The 14,838-nt window shown below is 39.5% G+C and overlaps 1 protein-coding gene across 1 annotated transcript in view; it reads right to left on the bottom strand.

Moving 5' to 3' along the window:
* Positions 1-3,219: 3,219 nt before the first annotated feature.
* Positions 3,220-14,838, bottom strand: part of STXBP6 (syntaxin binding protein 6) — a 217,808-nt gene continuing 206,189 nt past the window's right edge. The window contains exon 6 of the mRNA XM_026651529.2: positions 3,220-6,401. Coding sequence (XP_026507314.1) covers positions 6,378-6,401 — 24 coding nt within the window. The 3' untranslated portion in view covers positions 3,220-6,377. The remainder of the gene's footprint in view (positions 6,402-14,838) is intronic.

A 14,838-nucleotide genomic window follows, 5' to 3' on the forward strand; every position in this document is an offset into this window, starting at 1 on the left:
GTTGGGATGTGCCACACTGCTTGTGTGGACTGGAGGATGGCATCATTAATAGGGATTGCCATCCTTGAGGGTCCCTGGACTAGAGGACGTTGAGCAGCTGGTGCTGCTGATTTTGCACCTCTTCCAGTGGTGGTTTGTTGCCATCCTTTGTAATAGGTCCCGATACTGCCTGTGGTCATCAGTGGGAGACATGGAGGCAGGAATGAGCACTTCATCCAGAAAGGAGGAAGCAGCTGTAGGGACTGGCGGAACCAGTGGTACCAGCTTGACCTCTACCCAGTGGCGTTGGAACAATTTTTATATTGGGGGTGCTGAAAGCCATTGAACAAAACTGTAAACCCGGTATATGCAAGTACTCCACTTAGGAAGGAACAATCAGTTGCACACATACAATATGGGAAATGACTGCCTAGGAAGAAGTACTGCGGAAAGGGATCTGGGGATCATAGTGGATCACAAGCTAAATATGAATCAACAGTGTAACACTGTTGCAAAAAAAAAAAAAAAAAAAAAAAAAAAAAAAAAAAAAAAAAAAAAAAATAAAAAAAAAAAAAAAAAAAAAAAAAAAAAAAAAAAAAAAAAAAAAAAAGCAAACATCATCCTGGGATGTATTAGCAGGAGTATTGTAAGCAAGACACGAGAAGTAATTCTTCTGTTCTACTCCGCGCTGATTAGGCCTCAACTGGAGTATTGTGTCCAGTTCTGGGTGCCACATTTCAGGAAAGTTGTGGACAAATTGGAGAAGGTACACAGAAGAGCAACAAAAATGATTAAAGATCTACAAAATGATCTACAAGGGAAGATTGAAAAAAATGGGTTTGTGTAGTCTGGAGAAGAGAAGACCGAGAGGGGACATGATAACAGTTTTCAAGTACATAAAAGGTTGTTACAAGGAGGAGGGAGAAAAAATGTTTTTCTTAACCTCTGAGGATAGAAAAAGAAACAATGGGCTTAAAATTGCAAGAACGGCGGTTTAGGTTGGACCTTAGGAAAAACTTCCTGACAGAGTGGTTAAGCACTCCATCATTGAGGATTTTTAAGAGCAGGTTGGACAAACACCTGTCAGGGATGGTCTATATAATACTTAGTCCTGCCTTGAGTGACCTTTCGAGGTCCCGTCCAGTTCTATGATTCTTTGATGGAAACCACTTAAAGTCAGGGGGTGCGGTAGCACCCCCAGCATCCCTAGTTCCAGCACCCTTGCCTCTGCCACCTCCTAGGCGCCCGTTGGTGCCAGTGGAGGAGCTGGGGAAGACTGGTAGGAGGCCTGAGAGGGTGGGTACCGAGGACGGTATGGGTCCCAGGATGCCCAACATGGCCAACCTGGGGGTGCGGCGGGCCCCAGGGGTATCAGTATCACACCGTCAATGCCATGTTATAAGCAGCTGGATAAGGTGGGCGGGAGCAGAAGTGATATTTGCACCTGGACACGGGGGAGGTGGGCTCCGGTCCAGAAAAGTCCAAAGATGTCTACAGAAGCAGGGGAGCCAGCAGCACAGACCACGGTGTGCTGTTGGTATCGTCTTCTCCGGCAGGAGCGGCTCGTCCACCAGAGTGGGGCTGGAGAGCATCAGCAAAGATGGGTAGGACAGCCCCAGTTCCTGTATGGACAGAAGGGGCTCCAGATGGTTGGGGGGGTCCAGGGAGTGTCCTTGGAGGCAGCTGAAGACTGAGGTGGAGTCCACAGAGCCGTCTGCAGCGAAGGTTGTGGAAGCGGTGGCGAGACTGGCGGTGCACATGCAGGGATGGCACAGATCGAGCAGGAACCAGGTCCCCTGATGCTGCTGCTGGATCCTTTGCCTTACCCTCAAGGCAGGGAAGCGTGGGCGCCAGCACAGTGGTGTCGGCGCACGACATCTCACCCAACCTGAAATGGCTTAGGTAGGAAATGCTGCTCTTAGAAGCAGCCCTCGATAAGGACTTGCTTCTATGCCCATGAATATGCTTCCTACTCTCATGTCTGAGCTTGTTCGGGACTGCTGGATCCGAGGCATGGGAGGTGCTGGGAGGAGCACTCACCACTGGCGATGGCCGGTGCACCTTTGGTTCCAATGGTCCCAGATCCGAGTGTGTGTGCGGCCTCATAGCCTCCTCCTGAGGTGAAGTTCTCGTGCTTCTCAAATCTGCAGTGGGAAACCTTACAGATGGCGCAGTAAGCAGAGATATGGGTTTCCCCGAGGCAGCAGAGACAACATTGGTGCTCATTGTTCACAGGAAATGAGTGAGAGCACAAACACAGTACTTGAACCCAGGAATGTGGGGCATAGTCCCGCGGGGTGGAGGGAGCAGGGGAAGGGGTCAGACCTGACTGGGGAAAACTATCACTAAGTAGGTAACCTCTGGAAAGGTTGATAATTGGTTGGCTTCTTCCTCAGAGATCGCAAGATTGGAATTCTCTTTCAGTAAGTATTTATGACTCTCTCATAGGAGGTGGTTTGAGTTACTCTTTCACAGTATTATCCATTTAGATACAACTTACTATTTTAAACTTCATTTTGAATGGATGTAAATTTTACTTGATTTTACTTTTCCACTGAATATAGGTATGCAGCTATATTAGCAAATAAAGACATTTTTGAGGTGATGTTCCTAGTTGGGTAATGACAAACATGTTAAATTTTTAATTAAAAATAACTGATTCTGATACATATTGATAAATACCTTATTCCTCAAGTAGCTTCACTGAAATTAATGGAATGAGTTGCATTGAGCAGTATCTTTCCCCCCAAGTGTGTGAGAAACTGGCTTTAAAGTGTATTTATTATGTAATACAATCATATTTGTACAGTAATAGTCAGTCACGTGAATGAGAGACTAAATGTTCTGCAACAAAACTGAAGTGCAATGGAAACATGGACTTCTCTGAGCAGTGCAACATTTAGGTAGAAAATTAACTTACATTTGTGTTCATGTGCTCAATAGCAGTTTTTATATAGCGGAAGAATGCATAAGCCTAGAAGGGCACAAAAACATTTTCAAATAGTTTTCACTGCTGTTCCCAGTAGACCGTCACATTCTTTTGAGAGGAAACTATTGATCATAGTACAGTGAAAACTTGGATTTTTCTTTTTAATTAGCAAACAACCACATCTTTTCTATTTTGACTAGAAGAAAGGAGAACAAAACAAAACAAAAACCAACCCCCCCCCCCATCACCACTACAAAAAACAACACACCAAATAATCCAGGAATTTTTTTTGTCACAGTTAAAACGTTTAATGACAAAAGTAGGGTTTGCAGCAATGAATCAACAAAGCAGGTCCCACTTTTTTCAGAATGGCACAAAATTCTTTTTACATTTTTTAGAACTTTTGAGGAATTAATTACAACATATATCAGCAATTATGGATTTTGGCATATAATAGCAAAACCTACCTTTAAGATCACTTGTTTAGAGAGCACATTTTGTTAATATTGCCACATGAATGCACTATTTTTGCTAGCCACAAAAGTAGCCTTTTAAGACAGATTTTGCAGTACACCAGTCTCAAGTCCAACAATACATGATCTTTATTCTTTGCAGAACTTAAAAAAGGTAATGTAATAAGGAAACTATTGATATTGTTACATTTTCCAAATACATTCATTAATATGAAACATTAACTTGAATTACTGTATATTTTATGTACACAAATATCTAATAATACTAGTGTTGTATACTACAGCTAAGTTCCAGGACGGAAGTATAATGTTATAAAGTTTATCTTCAGCATGGGATGTCAGCACACTTTCTTGAAACCTTCCTAAGTACCACCACATCTAGTAGTTTACTGAATACCAGGAATGAAACAGAATGCAACTAAATCTCTTTTCCTTTCTTCAATGCATTGAGTTATTCAAACTCAACTATGAAAAATAGTTAATGGTACTAAAACATACATATTAAAGAACAAACGTTTAACCTGTGAAAAAGGGATTTGGAATTTAGCAGTGTGCCTGTGACCTGATCTGCCCAGGAGATGTTTAAACCTGTAGCCTCCTCAAGCATTATGGATTGTTATCTGAACTGAAATAACTCATCCTCCCCAAGTATATCTGATCTGGGGTTTAAACGTCTCTTCTAAATTAATTATAACCTTTGAGTAAAAGCTAGATGGCAACAGTTCAAATCCTATTCTCTCTCTTCTTTAGTGGAACTACTGTTATGGTTGTAGTTCTCACTACTGAATTTTCATTAACATATGACTCTCTTTTTCATACTGACTACCCATGACCTCAATTTCATCAGGCAGCAAAATCCTTGAGAGCACAGTTAAAAAAAAAAAAAAAGTAAGTGTAGGTGTGGGGTTATAAAATTGCAATGTAGACGTTTGGGCTCAGGCTGGAGCCTGGTCTCTGGGACCGTGCCTCCTTGTGGTGTCCCAGGGCTTAGGCTCCAGACCAAGCCTGAAGGTCTACACTGCAGCTGTATAATCCCACGGCCTGAGCCCTGCAAGCTCAAGTCAGCTGACACGGGCCAGCTGTGAATGTTTTATTGCAGGGTAAACATACCCTAAGAGAGGGGAATGGATGAAGACATATCTGCTTTGCTGTCAGAACTGTGCTGTACATCTGAAAAAGATTCTAATGAGACATTTAAAAAACAAACAAAAAAAACCCCTAACCTAACATTTTGTTTTTGTTTAATTCCCAATATGAGAGTGCTTTTTTTTTCTTGCTGGTCTCTAGTAAGAGCCCTATTTATTAAAATGTTGCCTATTGTGCTTGTGACGCTACAGATTCTTTCAAGGCAAGCATTAGTCATAAGTAGCTCAAGTGTTGCTTGGAGCCTCACGTTTTTAGTGGCCCTGTTCTAACTTGCAGCTTATGACTGGCCAAATTCTTTCCCAGCTGGCAGCTTGGGACGTGACAGTTCTCAACGTTGTCCTTGATGTGATCCTACAGTGCTAAACAGATGATAAACACGCTCCCTCCTCTAAACAACTTCTATTATGCAATAAAAAAACTTCATACAAAATAGCATAATTAAAAATATACATCTACAAACTATACATTTCACTAGATGACTTCTGTAGGTTGACTTAGAATTTCTTCCCAAATAAATTCAGTCCCCTTTTTGTAATATCGATATTTCCAACAGATATTATTTACTTCTTAGTTACTTTTCTCTTTCTTCCCCCCCATCCCATTTACTGCCTTATTATTAGATTCTAAGCTCTTTAAAATGTCATTAATAATGCAAAATCTTATTCTGCATTGACAATGAACACTACAGTATATTCGGATTACACTGGCTGTCTGGCTCATCAGTAAGAGGGGAACAGAAAATTTTGAAGATGCATGCAGCTTTGGACAAACATACTATAGTTAAAGGCTGAAAGCTTAGCTAGCATTTTATGTTTGTGTACTCTTGGTAAAATCAAGTATAACTTCTTGTACTGTCTTCAAGTTTTAATACTATGAATAAATAACTTGAGAATTTCTGAAGGAAAATGAGGAAAACAGCTGTCTGTTAAGGAAGACAATAGATCAAAAATAGTTTAGTTAATCAGTCTGCAGTGGAAAGATATTTTTCCAAGCTATTTTATGATAAAATATTTTCTGTGTAAAGTTTATGGAAAACTGGTAGCTTGGAAAGTTTGTATTCAAACTTTCATTTATAAAGGCCCTAATTCAGAGAAATCATAGTTAAAAAGAAACCATGCAAAGACTGCTAAATTCCAGACTGTGTTAATGAGGCACAACCATTTTGTGTGTACACTTTTAAAAATCAGATTTTTCTTAGAGCTTAACATCTCAAGTTTACATTCTTTATATTTTATTATACAATCCAAAATCAATCTGGAAAGTACAACAGGATATTTTCAAAATGCAGCATGGATAGCAGGGTCACATCTGGAAGTCAAATTTGCACTTCTGAATGCTGGTGCAAAAATTCCTACTGAGTGGCAGAAATGATAAGGCCTGCTGTTTCACATAACAAATCAGTCTGCTTTCCACTACAGGATTATCATCTGGGAGGCATAATTCAAATGTTCAAATTCTACTAGCACTATACAAAAGGGAAAAATATGTAACCATTGTTTGGATTTTATTTCTGAACAGTAACATCTCTTGCAGCCAATTTAATACTTCTTCCTGTGTGACACCAGAAAAAATAAGATGGTGCTTATCTTGATCAGTTTCTCATTTGGTCCATGTTTTTAAAAACACCTAAAATAACTTAAATACAAAATAAAGGTTGGAGATACAGCAGCATTGCTTAGTGAAATTACCATAAAAATGTGGGAATGCAACATTTTCCCTGTACGTTAACTGAATAACTCATCTTCACTGAATTGGAAGGATAATGCATGTGAAAGTTTGGATCTCCAGTAAAAATTGCTGAACCTAGCTTTTCAGTTCCTCTTGGGAAGATATCTGTGTTAGGCGGTATCTCAACATTTGTGCTTCATGGCAAGCTGAAAAAGAACAAGAGAGAAAAAGTTATACTATTTGCAATTATAGCCATTCCTGGCTAAAGCAACTAATCTGGATTAAAGATGGGCAGTACATGGAATCCTCCAAATAAAGTATTTTCTAGTGGAAAGGTTGTTGAAAGCCAGACCTGAAACCAGATCCAAGTTTTGACCCAGATTAGCCTTTCCTTGCTCTCCAATCTCCTATTCAGCAGGGAAGGGATTTGGCTGCTTTCATAGAACCAGCTCTATGGAGGCTCCATGCATCAGTTCTCTGTGAAGGGAGAAGGAGCAGAGACTCACTAGTATGAGTTGGGACACACACACATTTCTCCTCCAATCCATTAGAGGTTTCCTGGAAAAGATCACTAAGGCCTGAGGCTTAACTAGTCAAAACAAATTAGTCTTTTGGTCAAGCTGTTTCACAGATATGTGTACTTCTGCCCCCAAATAGTTAGCAAAATGATGATCCAGAATTTCCAACCCAATTTTTTAATCTTCCTTCCTGAAGCTCCTTGTCCAATGGATTCAAAACTTTCAGGGGATGGAAATCTACCCTTAGCTAAGATCCTGCATGTGAAGTTTCATAGAAACTTCTACAGAAGCTGACTTCAACCTCTAACTATGGAGAGGCTACTATCTACAGACTTAGCATGCTAGAGCAGGTGGAGGGGACTGAAGTCCTCAGCAATGCATCTACAACACCAAATGGGCAGTGGCAGTGAAAATTTCCTCATTTGCCTCCAGTCAAATCCTGACCAGGAATAACAGGACTGGATTTAGGTAAGCCTCCATGTGCTCAAGGCTTGGCCTCTCTTTAGAGTGCCCACAGAGATGGAGTGTTTTTTTTTAATAAGTAGAAATTTACTGGAAAATGTTCATTAGAAAGGAATGTCAATGGCCACTGTCTTTTCTGGAAACATCATGAATAATCATTTATGAGAAGTACATTTCTTTAAGTGGCTTAGATAGCAAGCTCTTGCTATCCAGTATCAATAGTTCCAGGATACCAACTAGATCACAGACATACGAGAGGGATCCCTGGGGGGTGTGGGGCTCATAGTATGGAACAGGGGATCCCTTGGCATTAAAAAGGTTGAGAACCAATCAGCTAGAGCTACTTTACATTTAACAGAATGTAAAGATTTAAACTGTTTCACGTGAGAAACAGTTAAAAAAAAAAAAAAAAAAAGCTACTAGTCCCAATGGTAATTTGTCTTCTGACATAGACTTTGAACAGGTGACTAAGCTGTACTTTAAGGTTCCAGAAAGATTATTCCAATTCCTTATACCCAATATTCACACAATCTTATTTCTTAAAGTAACTTGACATGTAGCTATAATGATTAGTCATATAAATATATAGCTGTGAAATAAGCCAGTATGTAGTCATAGCACATTAATGGTGAAATTAATTACAAGTTTAAAATAATACAAATATTTGAGCCATTTCTTTAAAATGGGGCCTACGCCTAGAGAATGCTGCCAGGAAAAGCATCCTAAATGGAGACTCTAATTGGCTGCAACAAATGTTTGCAAATGTTAATTTGGTGCTTGTTTCTTCTAAAGTTAATGAACAGTGATGTTCATTATCAGTATTCTGCCAGAGAAGCATTATTTTACCATTTAAAACACTGCATAATTAGATTCCTACTTTTCTTATTTGTTTTGGAATACTGAAATATGCAGGAATTTTTTAAAAAATCACTTAATTCTTTACAACAATGACTCAGCTCTGTGTAGTGATTGTCCAACTATTTCAAAGTGTTTAATAACTAAACATGAACAAAAAATGACAAATTTACTTCTCCGTTACATAAAAGCCCATCAAAAACAAACCCAAGCACATTTTGCCAATTAAAAAAAACCAAATCAATTGAGCATCTACAAGCCACTAGGTCACCTGGGTTAGCTGCCCTACACATTTTTACCAGACAATGTGAAGTGATGAGATTATCTGCAGAATTTTAATGAGCATCTTTCCTATTCTTTGTGGGGAATTGTAATTCATTCATAACCTTTACTCATTTTAAAACAAGTTTTGCTTCAGTATAATTAATATTGAAAGAAAGCTGGTTACAAATAACTGAATTGGGTCACGCAGTGCAACTGGTATGAGAGCAGTTTGTGATGATGCCCTTTTCTAAGGAGAGGCATTCTGCCATGACCAAAGGCTTCTCTTCATGCTCTCCCTCATATATTCCAGAGCAGAAGTAAGTAGAGTAGGTAGAGTCTCTGGCATCCACTCCATGCTTCTGGCCACTGATGGAGAGAAAGGCCAGATTATCTTGCTGATTGCTAGCAGAGCTGATGCAGCCATGCTATTCCTGATTTAGTCTTCTCGTTGCCACCCAGAATGCCAGCAGCAGATATTTATGACCCAACTGCTGCAGAACTGGAGGACTAACCCATTTGTCCAATACCCATGAAAAGATTTGGGGTAGTAGTTCAGTGCAGGAGCTCTGCCATTTACAGGAAAAGCAGAAGTGAAAAATAATTGACCCATTTTATTTTTTTTAACTGAAATCACTAATTTATTCTGGGAAGATGCTTAATTTATTTACCTTCCAGAATGTGAACCAGAAACACTTTTTCTCTGCTTTCCTTTAATTAAAAAGAAAATAAATTCTATTGTAAACAACCCCATCATTTATCAACTTTGCCAATTCCCTAACCATCACCCACCAAACCTCTGTTACACTGTCAAGACATGTAGCTGACAGCCAGGACACCTAGCAATGCACAGTGGATCATATTAATCCAAGCATGAGGTAATTCATGACGCATATCATTCAGTAAAGCTTGAGTAGCATGAACTTTTAGCCATCTAATTCCTGCATTACTTCCAAACGGAGATCTAACAGGATCAAACAGATAGCCTTTTCAGAAGATACATTTAGGTACAATAGTGGGTGAAAGTGCAAGTGCAAGTGACTGGCTAGAAAATGAGGACTGGAAGTTCTCCAGAATTTTTTTTTCCTGACAAAGCTTTGTGTTGTGGGTGACTTTCCCTTCTACCCCACTCTCTCTCTCACACACTCACACACACACCCTTTTTCTTCCAGCTGTGAATATCATACTAGTATCTTTGGGCTGTGCAATACCAAGCATGCTGTCCGCACTCAAAAGGAAAATATTCAATGAATTTATATTGCATGTTTTAGTTCTGTGATTTCCAGAATGGGATTTTCCTTATGAGGCCTGTGGGAAACAAATAAAGCTGCCTTTTTGTCCACAGTAGGTTTTTATTTGTGGACTTGACAAATTTCTAAGCAGACAGGACATGAAATCACTTAAACTACAAGATATTGTAGTGCTTTGAGAAATATTTTTAACCTCTTTAAAATTATTGTTCACATGTTTAGAAGAAATTATTTTAATATTATACGTACACATACAGTGTTCATGTACTAGGGAAACCTGTTTACACCTTCAGATAAGTGGACCAGAAATGTCGAGGTAGTTGTGGATAGAAGTCAAGGGAAGGAGTAGTGGAAAGCATGTGCTGATATTTTAAATGGGAGTGTATAAGATAAGGGGTTGCTTATCAAAGAAGGCCCTTTACTGCAGGTTTCACTGTACTAAGCAAACACAATATAGACAGTGTGGATAGCTCCTGAGAATAGTTTTGAGAGGCTAGAAATTCTACAGTATTACTGAGCAATAAATGGTATTTTAAAAATAGAACAGTAGGAGCCACTAGGATATGACTGAGTGATATTGCCTTGCTCCTAAGCCTGACAGCTCTGTTTTTCTAATACACATTTGAATGAAAAGTACACTATCACTCACTGTAGGAACTACAGAACTGCTACTTTCTGTTTGCTCCTTCACTTCTCCCTTGCTCAGTTCCTTGCTATTGGTTCTATGCAGCCTTTATTTTGTTTTGCTCTATTCTACAGCATCCTGACAACTTCGGTTGGAGGCTGCCATAGACAAATGTATTATGATTTTAAAATGATTAACCTATGCTATTCCAAACTCTTCCACTCCAAACACTGAAGAAAATTGTAGGGATGGTGGGCTTGAAGGAAAGAAAGGCTTCTGAGAAGCTATTACAAGATTTTTTGTGACAAGAGATTTCAGACTCTCCCTTCTCTGGTTAAACCTATGCTGCTTCCTCTCCCTTGCCACTGGCAATTTCCCCTATTTAGATCAGGAATAACATTTGCAACACCAATCAGGCTACTTGAAGTACCATTATACACTTTGTATTGACTTTTTAGGCATTCATCTAATAACGTAGGCTATTCAATACCGCATCCAGTGTGCTAAAATACTGATTAACAACCACCACAAACACTTGCTTAATGCATTTTCATTGAGTTGCTAAATTTAGTCTAAGAAACATGCAGCTATTCATGTACACAGACCATTAAATAACAAAACAATCCTTAACCAGGTTGCGGTGAACTAAAAAGCACAACAATTATCAGGTCTATATCTGATCTGAGAACATTAACTTATGGAAAAGTGAAATGCTGTAAACTTAACACTACCCACAACAGGATTTCCATGGTATATTTTCAGGTGTCTGTGCCTTAACTCCCTTCCAAAAAAAAAGTGAATGCTACATATCAAGGAACTCCTTCTGGACCCAGGTTACTGTGTGCACTGGATTATTTTAGTTTATTTCCAAGAACTGTAAGCCCAGAGAGCTGCAGTATGTAACCAAATCATTTGACCGTGATGGGGCTTATAATGTCACTTAGTGTTACCTGCCACAATCTGTTCAAGTAAACTTGTAGGGGTATCCATCAGCTAATGAATCATGGTAAGAGCTGCCAAGAGTTGTGGGGCCAAAAAATAGTTGTACATACCTGAAAGGGCTGATCACAATTCCTGCTTTAAGACAGTTCATATTTTAAGTCTCATAAGCAAGTGGCTGCATTTAATTTATGTTTCTATGTGTTTATTGTGTTTTTAAACATATAGCAAAGATACTTAGTGGTCTGGATAGGAACTTTTTATATTCTGTAGACACCTACATAAACAAACAAAAAATAATGGCCACAATTTTCTCAAGTGGCTAGTGCTTTTTGGTACCCAACTTGAGACACCTGAAAACGGCCTGATTTCAGAAAGTGCGTAGCACTTACCTTCTGAAAAACAAGCCTCTTTATGGGGTCTCAAATTCTGCACCCCAAAATGATGAATAAGTGAAAAATTGTGACCATTTTATTTAATTTTTTGGTATTTTCTTAAAAAAAAAAAAAAAACAACCCAGCAAAACAAAGGTAATGATAGATTTTATAACTTGAAAGAAGTCTTTACGGCATGCTATAGATAATATATGCACATGTGTAGTATGGTTATATACACAGGAATGGGTAAAGCTGTTGTTTCAATAGCTTGCACACTTTCAATGAGTGATAAAGACAGATGGATACATCACTGCAGGTTCTGTGCTATTTTCATTAGAATGAGTTGCAACTGAAATCATATAATGACTTATCACATTGTTGTCCAGTTATCTGAAATAGGTGGGAAGGACCGGCCGGGCAAATTCAGGGAGGGTGATGATCACTTTTGTTCAAGTCCACGGTGATTGTTTTAATGTGAATTGTGATGGTGAATTGTTGAAGCCTCCATTCAAAGACTGTTTGTGCCCTTTAATATAAACCATTTCCAATAATATTTTCCCCTGCTTGTTTCTTTATGTGGTGAATATCAGGGTTTCAGCTCCCTCTTTTTTCCAGAGGATTTTGGAAAGGTTTGCAGGAACTGGGTAGTGATGCCCTGAATTCTGAACTGCAGCTCTCCATTTTCTAAGTGGGGGCTGTTGCAGTTCCCACGTGCCTGCAGCTGGGGGCAGAGAAAGCAGGAGCCCAGATTTCAGTCTCCTGACACACCACCACCCAGGTCACCCAAACATACAGTACATCTTAAATTCCCAGTGTCTCAATTTGACATATACCCCTACAATGAGGACAACTGCAAACACCTCATACTACTAGTGCTATAGAAATAAATTAAATAAAATAACCAACAATTTCTCATAATGGGCCCCTTCATTGCCTCCCAAATTCATCTAATTCTCCTGCTACCAAATGTCTGTTCTTCCTCCCTTTCATTCTATTTTCCTCTAAGGCTGTGTCCTACACTGTGCAATTGATGGGTTGGAGAAGAGTGTGAGGAACAGCATGGCTCCTGGCTGTTTCCTGTTCTCTTTCATCTTAGCAGTTACCCTGCTGCTGATGCCTATCCAGACTCTACTGTTCCTACTGCTGCAATTCAAAGTGAAGTACTACTGGCATCTAATCACTGCATACGTAGTAGGTTTTAAAAAAAGAAAGAAAGGGCTATACTGTAGTACAACAGCATGCTTGCTGGGCCACCAGGGAGCTTGCCCTTTGGGAAGCTTCTTTTGCATCACTTTGGATTCCACATATGACGGCAAGTCTGTAGGACATCTCACTTAGCGTAAGAGAGTTGAGGGATCATTGGCAAAAAAGATGGAAGTCAGGCCAAATATTTCTAATATCAGTCTCTTTCTTTTTTGAAAGCATGTGAATGCATGCATTGGGTGTGTGTGGGGTGGGGAGACCAACCACACTTATTAGATCCCCTCACAGAATTCTATATGGCAGTTTGAATTGAGTGGGCTAAGACTTACAGTAGTCACTTTCCTTTACACTCTTCCAACGCAATAAAAATGAGTAGCAGTCCGTATCTGACAGGGGGAAGGACAGTGCTGCAGCTGAGTCTTGACTGCTGGTGAGACTCTGCCTTCAATAATTCTTGTTAACTGGCATGAAGACGAATCTATTTCTATGTAAGTGGATTCAATGTTAGTGAACTCTGCCAGCTCCCAAGTGATTAATAAACCAATTTTAGAATTTCAAAACACAGTTCAATGCAGGCTCCCTTGTGACTCAACCCTGAAAAAGCACTTGGGGGAAAGAGGGGGCCAGTAACTCCTCTTGAATAGTAGAGACTCTTCCATAAATCCAGGCCATAAATTCCATGTTTCTGAAGCATATAAATGAATTTTATTCTGACAAGTAATTTACTGTATTACTCTAGAGAGTGTATTTTTAGGTAGTATTGAAATCTGGCACACACACACCCTCCACTCCCCATGCTCTTGGAAGGCATTTCTAAATGCAGAAAGCCTCCTTTACACTGTAGCTTAGTATCAATTTCTACCCTACTCCCTTGCAACAGTATTTCTAAGGTTGCTTTTGATTCTGGTAATGAACACACAGTAGTTACCATGCTAGTATCAATCATATGACTTCTGCATACTTTCCTCCCTGCAAAATGTACTTTGCAAGATGGTGCAGTATCTTCAGTATCAAATGCTTAGCAACGGTAGAGGAGATGCCCTGCTTAAGAGAACCAGCTCAACTATAGTCACTATTTAAGAAAAAAAGATGAGGATGAGAATGAAATAGATTATAACATGTACACTGCAATTCAAGACACGTTTTAGGACACTATGAGGAATACAGATTAAATCCTATTTCCAGAATTATGCTAATATGGCTAATGATACTCATGCAAAATAAGGAACTAAATGAAATTGGGCCAATTTGGCAACATGTTTTATTATATTTAGTACAAAGGTGAACCAAAATCTGCAAAATGAAACAAGTCAAAACTGATGTGGGAGGAAAATGTTTGGGTTCCTGAAGGGTTCTTACTATACACTAATGTACAGAAATGAAAATCTAAACATTTATCTAGACAGGATAGGTGCATTTGCTTATTAAAGTAAACCAACCTTCTCTTCAAACTGCAAGTTTAAGTTTTGTTTAATTATTTTGGAAAATTACCCTCCAACATTGGATACTGCTGCAGTCTGACGTCAGGTAGTCTCTCTCTCTTTCTCTCATGTGCCTTGGCCACTAGTTCCAGTCATATCTTACCACCCTGGGACATCCTAGAAGCACTTCTGAATGTATTTTGTGCCCTGATAGCTAGATTTGACTATAACAGCCAGACCAGGTCCCTGAGAGACTGCCAGATCAGAGAATTAGACCAGAAACTGCCAGATCAAGAAATTCATTCAGCAGTGACGCTCCATCATGCACTCTCCATCTCTGTAGGCAGCATGTCATAACTATAAAGGGAAGGGTAACAGCTCTCCTGTGTACAGTACTGTAAAATCCCTCCTGGCCAGATACTCCAAATCCTTTTACCTGTAAAGGGTTAAGAAGCTCGGGTAACCTGGCTGACACCGGAGCCAAAGGACCAATAAGGGGACAAGATACTTTCAAATCTTGGGGGGGGAAAGGCTTTTGTTTGTGCTCTTTGTTTAAGGGGTTGTTCGCTCTTGGGACTGAGAGGGACCAGACATCAATCCAGGTTCTCCCCATCTTTCTAAACAAGTCTCTCATATTTCAAACTTGTAAGTAAAAATCCAGGCAAGGCGTCTTAGTTTTACTTTGTTTTCTCAACTTGTAAATGTACCTTTTACTAGAGTGTTTATCTTTGT

The sequence above is a fragment of the Terrapene carolina genome, unplaced genomic scaffold (assembly GCF_002925995.2).
Source record: "Terrapene carolina triunguis isolate 2854851 unplaced genomic scaffold, T_m_triunguis-2.0 Scaffold96, whole genome shotgun sequence".
In the NCBI taxonomy this organism is placed as follows: domain Eukaryota; kingdom Metazoa; phylum Chordata; order Testudines; family Emydidae; genus Terrapene; species Terrapene triunguis.